Source organism: Tachyglossus aculeatus, chromosome 7 (assembly GCF_015852505.1).
Source record: "Tachyglossus aculeatus isolate mTacAcu1 chromosome 7, mTacAcu1.pri, whole genome shotgun sequence".
Classification (NCBI taxonomy): domain Eukaryota; kingdom Metazoa; phylum Chordata; class Mammalia; order Monotremata; family Tachyglossidae; genus Tachyglossus; species Tachyglossus aculeatus.
The window spans coordinates 6,040,740-6,061,892 of NC_052072.1; the positions used below are offsets into that span (position 1 = coordinate 6,040,740).

Below are 21,153 nucleotides of genomic sequence, written 5' to 3' on the forward strand. Positions count from 1 at the left end.
GATTTGATCCTTATGGGAAAAAAGGGAAAACGAATGATTGAAGTTTGCTGGCTTGATTTTGCAATCTTTGAATTTGCAGGGACGGCTGCTTAAAACCCCCAAACACACAAAAAATGGCAAGTGAACTAAGCGCTTGGGAAGTACAAGGATTTGATCCTTATGAAAAAAAAAGGAAAACAAATGATTGAAGTTTGCTGGCTTGATTTTGCAATCTCTGAATCTGCAGGGACGGCTGCTTAAAACCCCAGAACACACAAAAACTGGCAAGTGTTTCGGGGATTGTGTAATACAAAAAAAACCAGCCACTAGAGGAAGACGAAGCCCACCAAATTACTTCCTACATTCATTCAAGGCAGAGTTAACTTCATTCCCTGGTGCGAAAGAACGGCGTATTAATTTCCCGGCTCAGTAGTAGCCTCTCTCTGGTTGAAATACTGACGCCTAATTCAAGAGGATCCATTACTCAGAAATTGAGCCCGTTGTTGGGTAGGGGCCGTCTCTGTATGTCGCCAACTTGTACTTCCCAAGCGCTTAGTCCAGTGCTCTGCACACAGTAAACGCTCAATAAATACGATTGACTGACTGACTGACTGAATGAAATAATTTACCCAGAAAGTGTTCTGGGTAAATAGGAGAGACCTCCACCTTCAGCCATAAACCAAAGTCGAAGGAAAATAGTAATTCAAGAAGTAATTAAGTAGGTGCCGAGAGCCATTTGGTACAATCTCCTTTAGCTATAATCCAATGGTTTTGTAAAACCCTCGTGTCACGACTGGCTCACACGGTCCCATGGAGAAATGGAATACAACTGAGGAATGGTTGGTTTTCAAAGGATGAGTCTCCTGTCCAACCATCAGCTTGATTCATAATGCAACAATCATCTTACTGCTCCGTCAAACAAAGGAAAGGAAGAAAAGCTGAGGAATAAAAATAGCCAGTTACGCACATCTTTTTAATAGTACGTCTTTTCTTATCAACCACCTAAAGGTAAAATGACAACTCAGCACCAGTCTCCTCGTTCCACTGATCTCTCCCAAGCGCTTAGTCTAATGTCCTGCACTCAGTAAGCACTTACTGGTTGGCTGAATTTTTACTTGAACAACGGCAGTTTCATGTTGCAAATTGTTTTTCTAAGTAGCTTGGTTTTCTTAGGACCATCTTAAAAGGTTCACGGCTTCCAAGTGCAACAATAAGATTATTGGAATGAATTGATTTGAAAAAGAAAAATAACCTACAAGTCATTATGCGTGCGAATCTGTGGGTGGGGAGAGGGGAGGGAGAATGGAAAGGGGTACACAACGGGAGCAGGGGTGAGAAGCCCCTAATTGGAGGAGTCGGAGAGAATGTAAAAAAACCAAAATAATGTGATTGAAAACTTCCACTCTCCAGTTTCGGAACTTCCACCTCCCACTCTATAGGTAATAAGTTAGAATTATAAATTATAAACCGCAACCTTGAAAAATTCAACTCCATGGTTCAGATGATGATTTCCTATCGCACCCGATTCATTTCCACTCTGACGTACCTCATGATATATCGAAGGCTTGGATAAGGAGGGGATAGTGAAAGATAAAACTTTGTTGTTTCCATCTTTATCAGCAATCTCCTATGGTTTAAAAACACTTCAATCATAAAACATAACCGAGAACACGAATGAAAAGAAATTCTAGTCACTCCTTTCTTCACGTGCGGGACTCCAGGTACATTCAGGGGCAGGATTAAAGAAACAAAATGATAAAAGTTTTCTGATATCAGTATATTTGTATAACCGATCAGTAGAACTATGCATGGCATATTTCAAGTAGACGTGTATTTACCCATTGGCGTGGTATTAAATACAAAACAGAATACAACCATTTACTAAAAAGGGATGATATATAAAGGCTATTGGGATAATCTGACAACTGGCCATTACTGCTTAATTCTAGATTGGATATAAAGTGATAAAGAGTAAACGGATGACAATTCCAGCCTCAGTTTGGCAAAGCCCAGAAAGAATGGGTCGAGAGATTTACGTTTGGAAAAACATATGCTATCACCCAGAGAGTCTCGATTCTTTTTAAGTGAACCTGTTAAAAATCACCCCAAAGCACAAAATATCCATCTACTGTACTTCATTTCAAATTTTTTTATACAGTGAGTCCTTATCACTACATGGAAAAAAAAATCGGTGCCTTCATATTAAGTCCTTTAGTGATACACGAAAGATTTATCCGTGTGCAGGGACTAAAATCGTTGGCATTTATACAGCCGACATCAGTCTATGACAGGCCCTTTTCTTACTTTAACAAAAGGCAGCCACAGATAAATGATCGCTAAGAAATAATAAATTCAGAAATTTTAAAATGGAGAACGCCATTATCTCCTTTGCGTTACTCCAGCCTTTTTTTGAATTCATTAATTGTACATCAACCTACAGAAAACCACACCTGCAATTTATTTGTTTATATTAAGGTCAGTCTCCCGGCCCCGAGACTGTAAGATCGTTGTGGACAGGGAAGTGTCTTGTTTATTATGGTACTGTACTTTCCCAAGTGCTTAGTACAGTGCTCTGCACATAGTAAGCACTCAACTGAATGAATATTCTTGGCCTCTGTCTATGCTGCTTCTTTTGCGGCTTAGATGCCAGCATATTTGAGCGGGGAGGGGCAGATTACCCTCAAGAGATGGCGAGAATAATAACGGATGAGATAAACTGCTCAGTGTAGCCAGTTAAGACAACTTCAAAAGCAACACTGTCATCAAAAGAAATCCCTCAAACGGATTCCCGAGCTCAAAACGTGCCATAATTTACCACGTGAATGGTTTTCCTTTGGGTCACATCTAGAAAATTAAGCTTTTAGAACCATTAAAATGGATTTTTAAAAATTCTGCCAAGGGATTAACTTGGTGACAACTTACTTTCTGGTCATTATGAGCCATTTCTCAAAGACACAAAGCTTTTATAACGGATATCACCCGCAAAAATACCCAATTGTAAGCCTGCAGGCGGCATTTTAAAAATGATCACTCATGTATTTTTGAGGGCCCCAGGGTATAGAGCACATATAATAATGGTATTTGTTCAGCGCTTACTATGTGTCAAGCATTGTTCTAAGTGCTGGGGTAGATAAAAGACAATCGGGTTTGACACAGTCCCTGTCCCACACAGAGCTCACAGTCTTAATCACAGATGAGGCAGAGAAGTGAAGTGACTCACCCAAGGTCACACAGCAGAGAAGTGGCGGAGCCGGGATTAGAACTCATGACCTTCTGACTGCCAGGCCGATCCTCTATTCACTAGGCCACCCTGCTTCAATTTATAAACATCTAATGGGCCCATTTCATAGGACTTAAGCACTAGCAGCGGTATTTATTGAGTGTCCACTGTATTACGCATTGGGAAGTACAGAATAATGAAGTGAAATGCCCCAAAAGAGCTTACACTCTCACAGGGGAGCCCAAAATAAAAACATATACGGCCAGAGAGGCCAAAAAGAAATGAAATGGACATATATAAGTGCTTAATACAGTGTGCTGCACATAGTAAGTGTTGAATAAATATAACAGATTGAGAGGCCTTGCGGAAAGCGTCGGGGTTTGGGAGTCAGAAGGGCCTGGGTTCTAATTTCGGCTCCGCCACGTACCTGCTGTGTGAGTTCCAATTGCCAGCTGTGTGCCTTTGGGCAAGTCACTTTACTTCTCTGTGCCTCAGTTACCTCATCTGTAAAACGGGGATTAAGACTGTGAGCCCCAGGTGGGACAACCTGATCACCCTGTAACCTCCCCAGCGCTTAGAACAGTGCTTCGCACACAGTAAGCGCTTAATAAATGCCATTATTATTATTATTATTACTTCTTTGGGCCTCAATTCCCTCGTCTGCAAAATGGGGATTTAATACCGTTCTCCCACCTACTTAGACTGTCAGCCCCACGTGGGACCTGAAAACCTGTATCTACCCTAGCGCTTAGGACATGCTTGGAACTTAGTAAGCACTTAAATACCACAATTATTATTATTTGGGATTTTCAGAGGGGTATTCTTTGGGATTTTCAGAGGGGTATTCTTTGGGATTTTCAGAGGGATATTCTTTGGGATTTTCAGAGGGATATGAATGTGGGGAGAGCTGCGGTCTGTCTGAAGTGGGGAGGGAGGGCATTCCAAGCCTGGGGAGGAGTGTCAGTGAGGGGACGGATGGAAAAAAGAGGAAAATGTTGCTTGGGAGGAACAAAGATGGCAAGCTGGAGAACAGCACGCGGGTGAGGAGAGCAGAGGGATAAGCTGGAACCGGATGGTGAAGCACCTTAATGTCAATTAGCCCCTAAGCTTGTTCATTCACTCATTCAATCGTATTTACTGAGCGCTTACTGTGTGCAGAGCACTGCACTAAGCGCTTGGGAAGTACAGGTTGGCAACATATAGAGACGGTCACTACCCAACAACGGGCTCACAGTTGTGGGCAGCAAACATGTCTGCTAATTCTGTAGCATTGTAGTAATACTGATAAAGGTACTTGTGAAGCGCTTACTACGTGCCAAGCACTATTTTAAGCGCTGGGGTAGATATAGGATAATGGGGTTGGACACAATCCCTGTCCCACATAGGGATCACAGTCTCCATCCTCATTTTACAGATGAGGTGACTAAGGTACAGAAGTGTAGTAGTAGTAATAATAATAATAATGCTGGTATTTGTTAAGCGCTTACTATGTGCCAAGCACTGTTCTAAGCGCTGGAGGAGACACAAGGTCATCAGGTTGTCCCACGTGGGGCTCACAGTCTTAATCCCCATTTTACAGGTGAGGCAAGCGAGGTACACAGAAGTGAAGCGACTTGCCCAAAGTCACACAGCAGACAAGTGGCGGAGGTGGGATTAGAACCCACGACCTCTGACTCCCAAGCCCGGGCTCTTTCCACTAAGCCACGCTTGATTCTCAGGATAATTCATTCATTCATTCATTCAGTCGTATTTATTGAGCGCTTACTGTGTGCAGAGCACTGGACTAAGCGCTTGGAAAGTACAAGTCGGCAGCATATAGAGACGGTCCCTACCCAACAGTGGGCTCACAGTCTAGAAGGGGGAGAATGGTGTTGGACAAAAATCCACGTGGGGCCCACAGTCTTCATCCCCATTTTACAGATGAGGCAACTGAGGCACAGAAGTGAAGCCTTCTTCAGGGACTGTGTCAAACCCAAATAAATATTACTCTATTTCTTTATTTATTTTACTTGTACATATCTATTCTATTTATTTTATTTTGTTAGTATGTTTGGTTTTGTTCTCTGTCTCCCCCTTTTAGACTGTGAGCCCACTGTTGGGTAGGGACTGTCTCTATATGTTGCCAACTTGGACTTCCCAAGCGCTTAGTCCAGTGCTGTGCACACAGTAAGCGCTCAATAAATACGACTGATTGATTGATTGATTTAGGCCCATTGGCCATCTTTTAGACTGTGAGCCCACTGTTGGGTAGGGACTGTCTCTATATGTTGCCAACTTGTACTTCCCAAGCGCTTAGTACAGTGCTCTGCACACAGTAAGTGCTCAATAAATACGATTGATGATGATGATGATGATGATGATGATGATGAAGCGACTTGCCCCACGTCACACAGCAGACCAGCGGCAGAGCCGGGACGAGAAGCCAGGTCCTCCTGATTCCCGGGCCCGGGCTCTTTCCACTAGGCCGTGCTTTGTACGGCGCTCTGCACGTACCAAGCACTCGATAAGTGCTCTGCACATAGTAAGCGCTCAATAAATACGATTGATGATGATAAATACTGTGGATCGACTGCCCGAGTCAGTGGAGCATTGCTTCTGGAAGACGATCTGTGCAACAGATCGTGTGACTCTGGGCAAGTCACTTCGCTTCTCTGTACCTCACTTGCATCACCTGTAAAATGGGGATTAAGACTGGGAGCCCCATGTGGGACAACCTGATCACCTTGTGTCTCCTCCAGCGCTTAGACCAGTGCTTGGCACATAGTAAGCGCTTAACAAATACCCTGCCCTACAACGGATTGGAAAGGAGAGCCCGGAGACGGGGAGGCCAACGTGAAGGTCAGTTCAGTGGCCTGGCCATGATGGCAAGGCCAGAGTTGGGTCCGCAGCGAGAGCGGTTTGGGTGGAGGGGAAGAGGCGGAACCCAGAAAAAGTGGTGGGATTTGGCAGAGGACAAAATGCGGGCGTTGCGTGGCAGGGAAGAGCTGAGGATGACGGTGAGGTGGCAGGCTGCTGGGGTGGGAAGGTGACAGGGGAAGGGAGAAGGAGATTGAGGGGAAAAAATGACGGGTTTGATATCCGATGGGGAAGGGGAAGCAGGACAGCCAGTGGAGGCTGAGGGAGATCACTTTGGGAGTCGTCCACATACAGGCGGTCGCCGAAGACCCGTGAGCGGCGAGCTTTCTTCATGGTCACCACCTTTTAGCCATCACGGTGAAGCCTGAGGGCACGGCTTTGTAGTAGAAGAATTCTAACATATAACAGCAGTAGGAGACATCATCCCTGCCCTCAAGGAGCTTACATCGAATGGAGGACTTCACGACCAAAAAACCCCCCTCCCCTCGAAGGCTTACTAACTAGAAGCTTTAAATAGATCACGCCTACAGCTGAGAATGCAGGGATGACTCGAGACTGTCCGGTGATATAGAACAGGGCAGAGGAAACCGCTAAACATCTTCACTCCTTAATGCCTATTGGCAAAATAGAATTCATTTGTCATTTTTAAAAGCCCCAAACCCCCATCCTCAAGGGGCTCATCGTCAACTACTACATACCATGAAGACAAATGTTATGACATCTATACGGCACTTTGAGTTCCTTGAAAGAAAATGGCTCGACAGCGCATACGCTATTACGGGACTGTCAGGAATCAAATTTAAAATTAAGCAGAAACATCTCTCCGTGAATTTGGAGGAGAATCAGGTTCTTTAGGAGAAGTGGCAGCCCGAGATTTGTAACTATAGCTTTCAGAACGTTTCCTGGGCAGAAGGATACTTCAACGTGAACTGTGCCCATAAAGTTACGATGCATTTTTGTTCTCTGACGCGGAGAATGCCGAATATGAATGGAAAACACACTTTCCAGCCATTTGAATTACTGTGGCTCAATAACCTTAACTGATTTTTACCATGAGCATAGAAAAATGAGTGAATTTTGGGTCTACCGCTCCAACAAGATTTTGCTGCCTTCATACGGCTTTTAAAAAGCCGTATGTTTTCTCTAGAATCTCTGTTTTACGTTTCTGCGGACTCGAAAATACAACGATCCCTGCCCAAACGCTCCTTCGTTTCCTTACCAAATTGTAGATCCCCAGCAGGAGGGCTTCGATGCAGCCATTACTCTGCCGGTCCCGGCTGACCGTGAGCCGTAAATAAACCCATATCAATTCCGGCAAGAACTGCAGCGTGAATCTCTTAAGACGAACTTCGGAGCTCCGGTAGAGCTCAAAGAGCTGATGGCAAACGGGCTCCAGGAGCTAAAGGAAAAACGAATACCCCAATTACCACCATTCCCAGTTTCGCGGGGTGTATGTGCAGAGACGGAACACGCACAAAGTTAGCCTAAGATTTTGATTCTGTTCGCAGAAAAAAAAGGGCAATATCAAACTCCCTACAACTTGATACCATCCTCGCAAAAATAACAAAGATGATACTGTCGATCAAGTCCTTAACCCTTACGCGAGGCCCCGCAAGAACGTATAAGCCGGCAGATTTTCTATCTTACTGGATTTGTAAACACAAGGTTGCAACCTCCAGGAGTCTACAACGCTTTTCTCTAGCATTACACGCCTTCCTTTTTCCTCACTTTCAAAAGCCTTTAATTAGAAAGAACAACCTCCTCTAGGAGATCATCAAACTGAAGCGGTTCTGCTCGTTTTTGCATTACATCCATTTATCAGGACCTAATTCAAATAATTATATTGTGAGCGAGGAATGTGCTTACCAACTCTGTTACACTGTACTCTCCTAAACGCTTAGTAATAATAATAATAATAATGTTGGTATTTGTTAAGCGCTTACTATGTGCCAAGCACTGTCCTAAGCGCTGGGGGAGATACGAGGTAATCAGGCTGTCCCGCGTGGGGCTCACAGTCTTCATCCCCATTTTACAGATGTGGTAACTGAGGCACGGAGAAGTGAAGTGACTTGCCCAAGATCAAACACAGACAAGTGGCAGAGTCGGAATTAGAACCCACAGCCTCTGGCTCCCAAGCCTGGGCTCTTTCCATTAAGCCACGCTGCTTAGTATAATGCTCTGTACACAGTAAGAGCTCAATAAACACCACCAGATGGATTGATTTCACCCTGACTCTTTAGGGAAACAAAGATGTTTTAAGGAATGAAGAGGGAAGTAATTGATTTTGTGAATTAAGACCGCAAATGAGATGGGAATACAGCAATTCCCATCCTTCCAGTACTTCCAGTACTTCAATTCCCATCCTTCCAGTACTTAGCTGGTCAGGTTTCACTAGTTGCCTGATTTGGAGATTATTCCAAGATTTCATGCACTTGAAAACAAAAGATGTGCAATGCTGGATAAGACCAGGATCAAACTAGTTTCTCACATTATGGGCTGGGAACGTTATCTGCTAATTCTGTTGTACTACACTCTCCTAAACGCTTAGTACGGTTCTCTACACATAGTAAGCGCTCAATAAATACGACTGAATGAATGCTGAATAAATACCACTGATTGACTGATTGTTTAACGCATTACTGAGGGGCGATGCTTTTCCTATTGTAACTGCTGACAGTACCAAACTGTATAATGCAAGACTAAATGATGACTAAATGATAGAGAAGCATCGTGGCTCAGTGGAAAGAGCCCGGGCTTTGGAGTCCAGAGGCCATGGGTTCAAATCCCACCTCTGCCAATTATCAGCTGTGTGGCTTTGGGCAAGCCCCCTCACTTCTCTGTGCCTCAGCTCCCTCACCTGTGAAATGAGGATGAAGACTGTGAGCCCTCCGTGGGACAACCTGATCACCTTGTAACCTCCCCAGCGCTTAGAACAGTGCTTTGCGCATAGTAAGTGCTTAAAAAATGCCATCATTATTATTCTTCTAGACTGTGAGCCCGCTGTTGGGTAGGGACTGTCTCTATGTGTTGCCGACTTGTACTTCCCAAGCGCTTAGTATAGTGCTCTGCACACAGTAAACGCTCAATAAATACGGTTGATTGATTGATTGATGACTACGAACGTAGCAGTACATTTCTCTTCACGCTAGAATTCAGATACAAGTCTCTAAAGAGCAAAGATCAAAAGGCAATCTCTACCAATTGAATCCCTTTATCCCTGGGGGTCCAAGCACCTTTCCGGCATTCTAACGATTTTTGGTAAATTTTCCACAGGGTAATCACCTCCAGGGTATATATTCTTCTGTTTTCTGAGTGATTCTGAGGTTGGATTTGAATTCAAAAGATGAGACTTCTACAGCTGAATGAAAATATTAACCTGACTATTTCCTGAAGAGCAACGTTGACAAGTGAAAATAAAATGCATTACAATATTCAATCGCATTTATTGAGCGCTTACTGTGTGCAGAGCACCGTACTAAGCGCTTGGGAAGTACAAGTTGGCAACACATAGAGACGGTCCCTACCCAATAGCGGGCTCACAGTCCAGAAGACTACAATATATCACCAAAGCAAAGAGACATATTTTAGGTAACACCTCTAGGGTTTCACTGAGAAAAGATACATGAAACGAACCTTCATTTCAATTTCCAAGAACATTATTGTTCTTAAGCTGCTAGAAGCTTTTATAGTTTTATCATGTACTAAATAGAACGTTAGCAACTCACTGCTGCATATGAATTGAACATGATAATAATAATAATGATGCTGGTATTTGTTAAGTGCTTACTATGTGCCAAGCACTGTCTGAAGCGCTGGGGGAGATACAAGGTAATTAGGTTGTCCCATGCCGGGCTCACGGTCTTAATCCCCATTTTAAAGGTGAGGTAAGTGAGGCACAGAGAAGTGAAGTGACTTGCCCAAAGTCACACAGCTGATAAGTAGCGAAGCCGGGATTAGAACCCACGATCTCTGACTCCCAATCCCGGGCTCTTTCCACTAAGCCACGCTCGATTCTCAGGATAATGGTGTTGGACACCATTCATTCATTCATTCAATCGTATTTATTGAGCGCTTACTGTGTGCGGAGCACTGTACTAAGTGCTTGATCTTGTCCCACATTAGTTAGGTAAGATACACAGTTTAGTCACACAGAAGAAACAATATAACTGGTCCGGGGCTCACAAATAGGAAAATTGAAAACAGCCAGATATCAATCAATCAATCAATCAATCGTATTTATTGAGCGCTTACTGTGTGTAGAGCACTGTACTAAGTGCTTGGGAAGTACAAGTTGGCAACATATAGAGACAGTCCCTACCCAACAGTGGCTATATCAATGACAAAAAAGGAGGGGAATTTTGAAGTACATTCACGCTGAGAAGCAGCATGACTTGGTGGAAAGAGCGCGGGCTTAGGCATCAGAGGACATGGGTTCTAAACCCGGATCCTCCACTTGTCTGCTGTGTGACCTTTGGCAAGCCACTTAACTTCTCTGTGCCTCAGTTCCCTCATCTGTAAAATTGGGATTAAGACTGTGAGCACCATGTGGGATAACCTGATTACCTTGTATTTAACTCAGCGCTTACAAAAGTGCTTGGCACAAGGCAAGCACTTAACAAATATTATTACTATTATTATTGTTATTATTACAGGAAAGGTTTAATTCCATTCATAATAAAGCCGCCTCTTTCAGCTCAGACTTTTTGTAACATTAGAAACCACCCAACTCTGGGATAAGAGTTTAGCTGTTTGAGCAGTGCCCAGCGCTTAGAACAGTTCTTGGCACATAGGAAGCACTTAACAAATACCAACATTATTATTATTATTATAAGAAATAATTTTTCATGACAGTTATACCTTGCACCCTTAAACGAGTCCATGTAATATTAGAAAAATAAATTACATGAAGGAAAAAAAAATGGTGTCGGGCAAACGCGAGCATTTTATTAGAACAGTTTGAGGGTATTTTGGGTTTTCACTAATTGAAGAAAATGGCAAGCACTTAACAAATATTATTATTATTATTATTACTACAGGAAAGCTTTAATTCCATTCATAATAAAGCCGCCTCTTTCAGCTCAGACTTTTTGTAACATTAGAAACCACCCAACTCTGGGATAAGAGTTTAGCTCTTTGAGCAGTGCCCAGCACTTAGAACAGTTCTTGGCACATAGTAAGCACTTAACAAATACCAACATTATTATTATTATTATAAGAAATAATTTTTCATGACAGTTATACCTTGCACCCTTAAACGAGTCCATGTAATATTAGAAAAATAAATTACATGAAGGAAAAACAAATGGTGTCGGGCGCACGCGAGCATTTTATTAGAACAGTTTGAGGGTCTTTTGTGTTTTCACTAATTGAAGACAATGGCTTCCCACACAGAGTTGGAAAGGAATGCAGCTCAGAAGAAAAAAAAATCAGAAAGCTTAGAGAATGACGTAAAACCAGAGATATAATGGAGGACGTGAGAATGTTATAAAAATGCAATGTGTACAACCTAAGCTCTGAATGAGAAGCGACAGAACCAGCCCTTTCAGCTATCCATCCCATCAGTTAACGCTAGGCGAAGATCAGGTCAGGTAAGAGCTTGTCAGTCAACAAATCTGATGAAATGCTACTGAAGGCCTCATTAGCTTTCCAAAATACGAAGAGTGAAATTTCAGAATACTTGGATTAACAAGTGAATGTGATGTTGCCGATTCCCTTTCCACTTCAGCAGCGAGCTAGTTTCCCAAGGACCTGCTTTCAAAGACTTCTGCTACTGATGGGTGCGACGTTAAGAAATTACTTGTACTAGCTGCTACATTTACCCTTTCGAAGAGGCGTGGTTACTAAAAACAGGATGCTTTGTGCACGTTCAACCCAAGGTAATAGTGACCTGGCTGGCATATTCCATAAATCCTGGAATGAGGGTGACACATGGACTCCTTCGTGCCCAAGGGCTGGGAGCTGCTGGAATCTGGGCAGCTTTCCGGGGGTTTGGTTACCTTGCTTCAAGCTTGCCAGGGGTCTGTTTTTGGTGCATTGGGAGAATCAGCACAAAGGTCTTAGTTCCGAGAGCTCTCTGCTCCCCTTGTCCTTCACAGAGTTTCCCTTGACCTACTCTTCTCTCTGCCTCTGTTTTCTTGAAAAGTGACAAAAAACCAACAAACAAAAAAAATACGTAGCCTGAAATCTGGGGAGCAATTCGAGACCTCGGAATCAGGCAACGCTTCAGAGTGAGTTATTACGAACTGCCTTGTTTCTGTACCAGAGGAGAAGCAGCGTGGCTCAATCAATCAATCAATCAATCAATCATATTTATTGAGCGCTTACTGTGTGCAGAGCACTGTACTAAGCGCTTGGGAAGTACAAGTTGGCAACATATAGAGACGGTCCCTACCCAACAGTGGGCTCACAGTCTAGAAGGGGGAGACAGAGAACAAAACCAAACATATTAACAAAATATGTTAGAGCCCGGGTTTTGGAGTCAGATGTCAGAGGTTCAAATCCCGGCTCCACCAATTGTCAGCTGCGTGACTTTAGGCAAGCACTTCACTTCTCTGTGCCTCAGTCACCTCATCTGTAAAATGGGGATAATAATAATAATAATAATAATGATAGCATTTATTAATGCTTAATAATGCTTATTTATTAAGCTCTTACTGTGTGCAAAGCACTGTTCTAAGCGCTGGGGAGGTTACGAGGTGATCAGGTTGTCCCACGGGGGGCTCCCAGTCTTCATCCCCATTTTACAGATGAGGGAACTGAGGCCCAGATGAAGACTGTGAGCCCCCCGTGGGACAACCTAATAATAATAATAATGATGATGGCATTTATTAAGCGCTTACTATGTGCAGAGCACTGTTCTAAGCGCTGGAGAGGTTACAAGGCAATCAGGTTGTCCCACGGGGGGCTCACAGTCTTAATCCCCATTTTACAGATGAGGAAACTGAGGCCCAGAGAAGTGAAGTGACTTGCCCAAAGTCACACAGCTGACCTCCCCAGCGCTTAGAACAGTGCTTTGCACATAGTAAGCGCTTAATAAATGCCACTATTAGTATTAAATGTTTCCACGTTTTCGCGGCAGGATTGTGTCTTTACAGAGGAAACTCCCCTTTCCTCCCCTTGTGTAAAAATGGATCAATATGTGCGCACACACACACAAACACATCTTTCCCTCCCAACTCCGACCCATTTATGAGGCAGAGAGAAGAGTAGGTCGAGGGAAACTCTGTGAAGAACAAGGGGAACAGAGAGCTCCCGGAACTAAGACCTTTGTGCTGATTCTCCCAATGCACCAAAAGCAGACCCCTGGCAAGCTTGAAGCAAGGTAACCAAACCCCCGGAAAGCTGCCCAGATTCCAGCAGCTCCCAGTCCTTGGGCACGATGGAGTCCATGTGTCACCCTCATTCCAGGATTTATGGAATATGCCAGCCAGGTCACTATTACCTTGGGTTGAACGTGCACAAAGCATCCTTTTTTTAATAATCACGCCCCATCAAAAGGGTAAATGAAGCAGCTAGTACAAGTTATTTCTTAACATTCCTGCAAAGGGAGACGGCTGGGCCTCGCCTGGCCTTTGGGGGGGTAAAAAAATAAAGGACAGGTCATGCCAAAATGAAATCATCCCGTCTCCTCCCCAAAAGTCAAGAGGGTGGGAACCTTTTCTGAGGAGAAAGAGACTGGATAGAGGTATACAGGGAAAACGGAGGAAAAAAATAAAAGAATTGGGAGAAGTGTGAAAAGGAGGGAGAGGGAAAATATTGGGAAGACGGGGCAATGCCACCTGAAACTCTGCCATCACTGTTCACAGCTCTGCTCTAGAGACATGAGGAATTACATAGTGGAATATGTGACTACTACAGATGCCCCCCCAAACGATTTACAATTTCCTGGGGACAATGGGACAAATAAATATACAGACATATCATTAGAGAAGCATGGGAAGCTGCTAAACCATTTACGGCCAAACACGTTAAAATCTTTCCAATTGGCATTTTGGGGAGGCAGGCATAACAATTACGCGTCCGTGAATTATATGAATTAGGCAGTCTTACATAAAGGCTGGGGCAGCCAGGACCGGTTGGCTTGACCAAAACCCTGTTTTGTTTAGGAAGGCAATAGGCTGGAGGATTTTAAGAAGCGTTTGAAGGAGTGATGGGTCAGGGATTGGTGTTACTCCCCTCCTCAAAAATCCCCAGGGGCTGCCAATCAATTTACGCATCAAGCAAAAACTCCTCACTCTGGGCTTCAAGGCTGTCCATCCTCTCGCCCCCTCCTCCCTCCTCCTCCTCCCAAGCGCTTGGTCCAGTGCTCTGCACACAGTAAGCGCTCAATAAATACGATTGAATGAATGAATGAAGGGGGTGTGGGACTATAAAAATAATAATAATGATCATCATCATCATCATCAATCGTATTTATTGAGCGCTTACTGTGTGCAGAGCATTGTACTAAGTGCTTGGGAAGTACAAATTGGCAACATATAGAGACAGTCCCTACCCAACAGTGGGCTCACAGACTAAAAGGGGGAGACAGAGAACAAAACCAAACATACTAACAAAATAAAATAAATAGAATAGATATGTACAAGTAAAATAAATAAATAGAGTAATAAATATGTACAAACATATATACATATATACAGGTGCTGTGGGGAAGGGAAGGAGGTAAGATGGCATTTATTAAGCACTTATTTTGTGCAAAGCACTTTTCTAAGCGCTGGACTAGGTAAGGGACAGTTGAAGCAGGGGAAAAAAATGGCAGAGGCAATGGCTTGGAGGTGAATACGCTGCGCACAGGGAAGAGTGTGCAGGTCTGCGGGGGCGCGGGGGAGAGAGGAGAAAGGAGGGGGAACAAGTATAGTGGAGGATAATTAGCTGTGGACGAACCAGTTGGGTGAGAGATTTGATCCCGAAGGTCAAGGCTTTTATCACTTGAATAGGAACATCATCATCATCAATCGTATTTATGGAGCGCTTACTATGTGCAGAGCACTGTACTAAGCGCTTGGGAAGTACAAGTTGGCAACATATAGAGACAGTCCCTAACCAACAGTGGGCTCACAGTCTAAAAGGGGGAGACAGAGAACAAAACCAAACATACTAACAAAATAAAATAAATAGAATAGATATGTACAAGTAAAATCAATAGAGTAATAAATCTGTACAAACATATATACATATATACAGGTGCTGTGGGGAAGGGAAGGAGGTAAGATGGGGGGGATAGAGAGGGGGGCAAGGGGGAGAGGAAGGAAGGGGCTCAGTCTGGGAAGGCCTCCTGGAGGAGGTGAGCTCTCAGCAGGGCCTTGAAGGGAGGAAGAAAGCGAGCTTGGCGGAGGGGCAGAGGGATTGGGGGCATTCCAGGCCCGGGGGAGGACGTGGGCCGGGGGTCAATGGCGGGACGGGCGAGAATGAGGTACGGGGAGGAGATTAGCGGCGGAGGAGCGGAGGGTGCGGGCTGGGCTGGACAAGGAGAGAAGGGAGTGTAGAAGGAGAGAAGGGAACAGCCACGATGAAGCCAATTTAGCTTTTGAGGAAGCGGTCAGAGAGGAGGTCGCCAACTGGAATTGGGGCTCCGGCCTCCAGGTTCTGCTTTAGCTTGTCACTTGACATCTTGGAATGTGTGAGAACTCATTCGCTCCCACGGCTTCAACTCTCATCCCTAAGCGGATGATTCCCAAGTCTCTGGCTCCAGCCCTGATCTTTCTTCCTACCTTTATGACATCTCTACAGGGATGTCCCGCCACCGCCTTAAACGTGTCAAAAACAGAATTCATCATTCATTCATTCATTCAATCATATTTATTGAGCGCTTACTGGGTGCAGAGCACTGTACTAAGCGCTTGATCTTCCCACTCAAACCTTAATTATGGTACTTGTTAAGCGCTTACTATGTACCGAGCACCGTTCTAAGCGCTGGGGTAGATACTAGGTAATCAGGTTGTCCCACGTGGGGGCATTTTACAGATGAGGTAACAGGCACAGAGAAGTTAAGCGACTTGCCGAAAGTCACACAGCTGACTAGTGTGACGAGCTTAACAAATACCACAATGATTATTATTACCCACACTATTTCAAGGTCAGAAATGTTGCCATTCAATGCAACCCAACCCCTTTCTTGGGGGCAGAGGGTAATCAGGCCCTACAATCCTTAATGGTCCATGGAGAAAGTGAAGCGAGGGCTGTTGGTCCTCTCCGCTCGGTCCCTGGATGCTTTTCCGCCAGGCAGGACAGTTTCTTTGGCTCTTCCATCATCATCATCATCATCAATCGTATTTATTGAGCGCTTACTGTGTGCAGAGCACTGTACTAAGCGCTTGGGAAGTACAAGTTGGCAACATGTAGAGACAGTCCCTACCCAACAGTGGGCTCACGGTCTAAAAGGGGGAGACAGAGAACAAAACCAAACTGGAGTCTCAACTATAACCACACCTGGAGCTGAAATTATACTGGACCCCTGTCTGAGCTTTACGTGACGTTAGCATTCTTTAAGTTGGACTTTTTCAGAATTTAATTCTCATCTAAAGAGTAAAAATAGTTCATGAGATGGCTTCTGAATAAAATGAAGAAAAAAAAAAAGGTGGGGAGTAGGGCCCATTAGATAATGCAACACAGGTCTCTCCCTAACAAACTTCCTTGAATTTGGGGCTCCTTCCGTGATTTTTTTTTAATGGCATTTGTTAAGTGCTTACTACGTGACAAGCACTGGGGTGACACAAGCTAATCATATTGGACACAGTCCATATAATAATAAATAATAATAGTAAATAATGGTGGTATATATACCTGTATATATGTATATATGTTTGTGCATATTTATTACTCTGTTTATTTATTTATTTATTTTACATGTACATATCTATTCTATTTATTTTATTTTGTTAGTATGTTTGGTTTTGTTCTCTGTCTCCCCCTTTTAGACTGGGAGCCCACTGTTGGGTAGGGACTGTCTCTATATTTTGCCAACTTGTGCTTCCCAAGCGCTTAGTACAGTGCTCTGCACACAGTAAGCACTAAATAAATACGATTGATTGATTGATTGGTATTTGTTAAGTGCTTACTATGTGCGAAGCACCCCACCCGGGGTTTACAGTCCTACTCTCCGTTTTACAAATTCATTCATTCAATCGTATTTATTGAGCACTTACTGTCTGCAGAGCACTGTACTAAGCGCTTGGGAAGTACAAGTTGGCAACATCTAGAAATGGTCCCTACCCAACAGCGGGCTCACATGAGGTAGCTGAGTTGCAGAGAAGTGACAAGCACTTAGTACAGTGCTCTGCCCACAGTACGCGCTCAATAAATACGACTGGCTTACCCAAGGTCACACAGCAGACAAGTGGCGGAACTGGGATTAAAACCCAGGTCCTCTGATGCCCAGAACTGGGCTCTTTCCAATAGAAAGAGCCTTATCTTCCCACCCAAGTCCTATTTTCCCTGTGTTTCCCATCACTGTAGACGGCACCACCATCCTTCCCGTCTCACAAGCCCGGAACCTTGGCATTATCCTAGATTCCTCTCTCTCACTCAACCCACATATTCAATCCGTCACTAAATCCTATCGGTCCCACCATCACAACATCGCTAAAATCTGCCCTTTCCTCTCCATCCAAACTAATACTTTTAGACTGTGAGCCCACTGTTGGGTAGGGACTGTTTCTATATGTTGCCAACTTGTACTTCCCAAGCGCTTAGTCCAGTGCTCTGCACACAGTAAGCGCTCAATAAATACGATTGATTGATTGATTGATTGATTGATTAATACGATCACTCTCCCTATCCTGCCTGGATTACTTCATCAGCCTCCTTGCTGACCACCCAGCCTCCTTTCATTCACTCATTCAATTGTATTCTATTTATTTTATTTTATCTTATTTTGTTAATATGTTTTGTTTTGTCATCTGTCTCCCCCTTCTAGACTGTGAGCCCGCTGTTGGGTAGGGACCGTCTCTATACGTTGCCAACTTGTACTTCCCAAGCGCTTAGTCCAGTGCTCTGCACACAGTAAGTGCTCAATAAATACGATTGAATGAATGAATGAATGTCAGTGTGCATTGAGAAGCAGTGTGGCTCAGTGGAAAAAAGCCTGGGCTTTGGAGTCAGAGGTCATGGGTTCAAATCCCGGCTCCGTCACTTGTCAGCTGTGAGACTTTGGACAAAGTCACTTCACTTCTCTGGGCCTAAGTTCCCTCATCTGTAAAATGGGGATTAAGACTGTGAGCCCCATGTGGGGCACCCTGATCACCTTGTAACCTCCCCAGCGCTTAGAACAGTGCTCTGCACACAGTAAGCGCTCAATAAATACGATTGATTGATTGATTGATTAGAAGGGGGAGACAGACAACAAAACATGTAGACAGGTGTCAAAATCGTCAGAACAAATAGAATTACAGCTAAATGCACATCATTAACAAAATAAATAGAATAGTGAATATGTACGAGTAAAATAAATAGAGTGATAAATCTGTCTCTCCCTCACTCCAGTCCACACTCCACTCCGCTGCCCGGATCATTGTTCTACAAAGACGTTCAGGATATGTCAGCCCGCTCCTCAGAAAACTCCAGTGGTTGCCCATCGACCTCCGCATGAAACAAAACGCCTCACCGTTGGCTTTAAAAGCTGCCCACAACCTTGCCCCCTCCTACGTCGCCTCACAACTCTCTTTCTACAACCCGGCCCACAGACTTCGCTCCTCAAGTGCTAACCTTCTCACTGGACCTCGATCTCACCGCCGACCCCTAGCCCAAGTCCTGCCTCTGGTCTGGAACGCCCTCCTTCCTCAAATCTGCCAGACAATTACTTTCCCCCGCTTCAAATCGTTACTGAAGGCACATCTCCTCCAAGCACTTAGTACATTGCTCTGCACACAGTAAGCGCTCAATAAATACGATTGAATGAAAAGAGGCCTTTGCAGACTAAACCCCCCGGCCTTCCCCACGTCCCACTCCCTTCTGAGTTGCCTTGACTTGCTCCCTTTGTTCTTCTCCCCTCCCAGCCCCACAACACTCACGTACATGTCTGTCATTTATTTCTCTGTATTGATGTTTGTCTCCCCACCTCCAGACTGTAAACTGGTTATGGATAGGGAATGTGTCATTTATTTATCTGTACTGATGTTTGTCTCCCCATCTCCAGACCGTAAACTCGTTATGGGTAGGGAATGTGTCCATTTACTGTAGCATTGTACTGTCCCAAGCGCTGAGTTCAGTGCTCTGAATTTCTCACTCTTGGCTTCAAGGCTCTCCATCCTTCCATCATTCATTCATTCATTCAATCGTATTTATTGAGCGCTTACTGTGTGCAGAGCACTGGACTAAGCGCTTGGGAACTCCAAGTTGGCAACATAGAGAGACGGTCCCTACCCGACAGCAGGCTCACAGTCTAGAAGGGGGAGACAGACAACAAAACAAAACATAATAAAATAAAATAAATGGAATAAATGTGTACAAGTAAAATAAATAGAGTAATAAATCTGTACAAACATATATACAGGTGCTGTGGAGAGGGGAAGGAGGTAAGGCGGGGGGATGGGGAGGGGGAGGAGGGGGCTAGGAAGGAGGGGGCTGAGTGTGGGAAGGCCTCCTAGAGGAGGTGAGCTCCCAGTAGGGCTTTGAAGGGAGGAAGAGAGCAAGGCTCTCCTTCAAGGCTCGCCCCCTTCTCCCTCCCTTCCCTTCTGTCCTTCTCCATCGCAGCCCGCACCCTCCACTCCTCTGTCACCGCTCATCTCCTCACTGGGCCTCCTTCGCACCGGTCCCGCCGTCAACCCCCAGTCCACGTCCTTCCTCTGGCCTGGAATGCCCCCAATCCCTCCACACATCCACCAAGCTAGCTCTCTTCCTCCCTTCAAAGCCCCACTGAGAGCTCACCTCCTCCAGGAGGCCTTCCCACACTGAGCCCCCTTTTTCCTCTTCTCCTCCCCACCCCCCCGGCCCTACCTCCTTGCCTTCCCCTCCCCACAGCACCCGTATATATGTTTGTACAGATTTATTACTCTATTTATTTTACTTGTACATATTTACTATTCTATTTATTTTGTTAATGATGTGCATCTAGCTTTAATTCTATTTGTTCTGATGATTTTGACACCCGTCTACATGTTTTGTTTTGTTGTCTGTCTCCCCCTTCTACACTCTGAGCCCGTTGTTGGGTAGGAACCATCTCTATGTTGCCAACTTGTACTTCCCAAGCGCTTAGTACAGTGCTCTGCACACAGTAAGCGCTCATTAAATACGACTGAATGAATGAATAAGCCACAATGCATCTGAGACTCCGGCACTACTTTTACCCCACACTTTCTACTCTGAAGTGATGTCTTCTTTTATGAAATACCACCCCCCTCCCCATTGGCTGTTTTTTAAATGTCCCTATTTCCCCATTTGGCTGTTTTACTGACTTCTCACCAGTTCAACCATTTTAAAAATAATTATATCACGTACGTTACTTTAGAATAGGAGAGTTATGAAGAATATATAAGCAACAGCTCCTGCCCTTCAAGGAGCGTCCAATCTAAGGGAGACCTTGACGAACAACCTTTTTACAACAAACAGGCTTTAAACATTAAAACAGGATGAACAGACCGAGAAATAGCCTTGCTCAAAATGTGGTCCCTTAGTAACCTTTTGAACCAGAGCAGTATAAGTTCACTTATACGGTAGCAACATATCCACCATCCGGAGGATAAAATGGAGAATTCCAGGGTTCAAAGCAAGAGAACTACAAGTGAATGAGTACTCCTGCATCTGCTGTTAAAAATTCATTAACAGTTGCAAGACCAGTCCCAAGCCCCCCCTGCAAGCCAAACGTAGGTGAGAGGGCGGAAAAGTGTCAATGAGCAAGCTTTTAGTTACACGAGGAAAATGAAGAAGCACTTTAAGCTGCCGGTTAGGAGGCAATTACCTGAACTTCTTCAAACCCAGGCCCATAAGCTGCAGAGGCACTCTTGGAGGCTGTATCTGGGAAGATAAGAAGCTACTTTCCTGTGTGTTCCTCTCATTTTTAGTTTCAAGTATACACAAAACGAGTGGTGATAAAGAGTTCGGATTTTTTTTTTATAGCATACTTTGTAGATTCGACTTGCGGTGAGGGTTTTGTTTAAAGCTGC

At 44.4% G+C, this 21,153-nt stretch overlaps 1 protein-coding gene across 4 annotated transcripts in view; it reads right to left on the reverse strand.

Moving 5' to 3' along the window:
* The window catches only part of FAM126B (family with sequence similarity 126 member B), a 112,337-nt gene that overhangs the window by 35,178 nt on the left and 56,006 nt on the right, over positions 1-21,153 (reverse strand). For 3 of the 4 annotated variants that reach the window (XM_038748838.1, XM_038748835.1, XM_038748836.1), the window contains 2 exons: positions 7,275-7,454; positions 1,526-1,606 (listed from right to left, as the gene is read on the reverse strand). In XM_038748838.1, coding sequence (XP_038604766.1) covers positions 1,526-1,606; positions 7,275-7,454 — 261 coding nt within the window. The remainder of the gene's footprint in view (positions 1-1,525; positions 1,607-7,274; positions 7,455-21,153) is intronic. The other variant, XM_038748837.1, reaches the window with a different exon arrangement.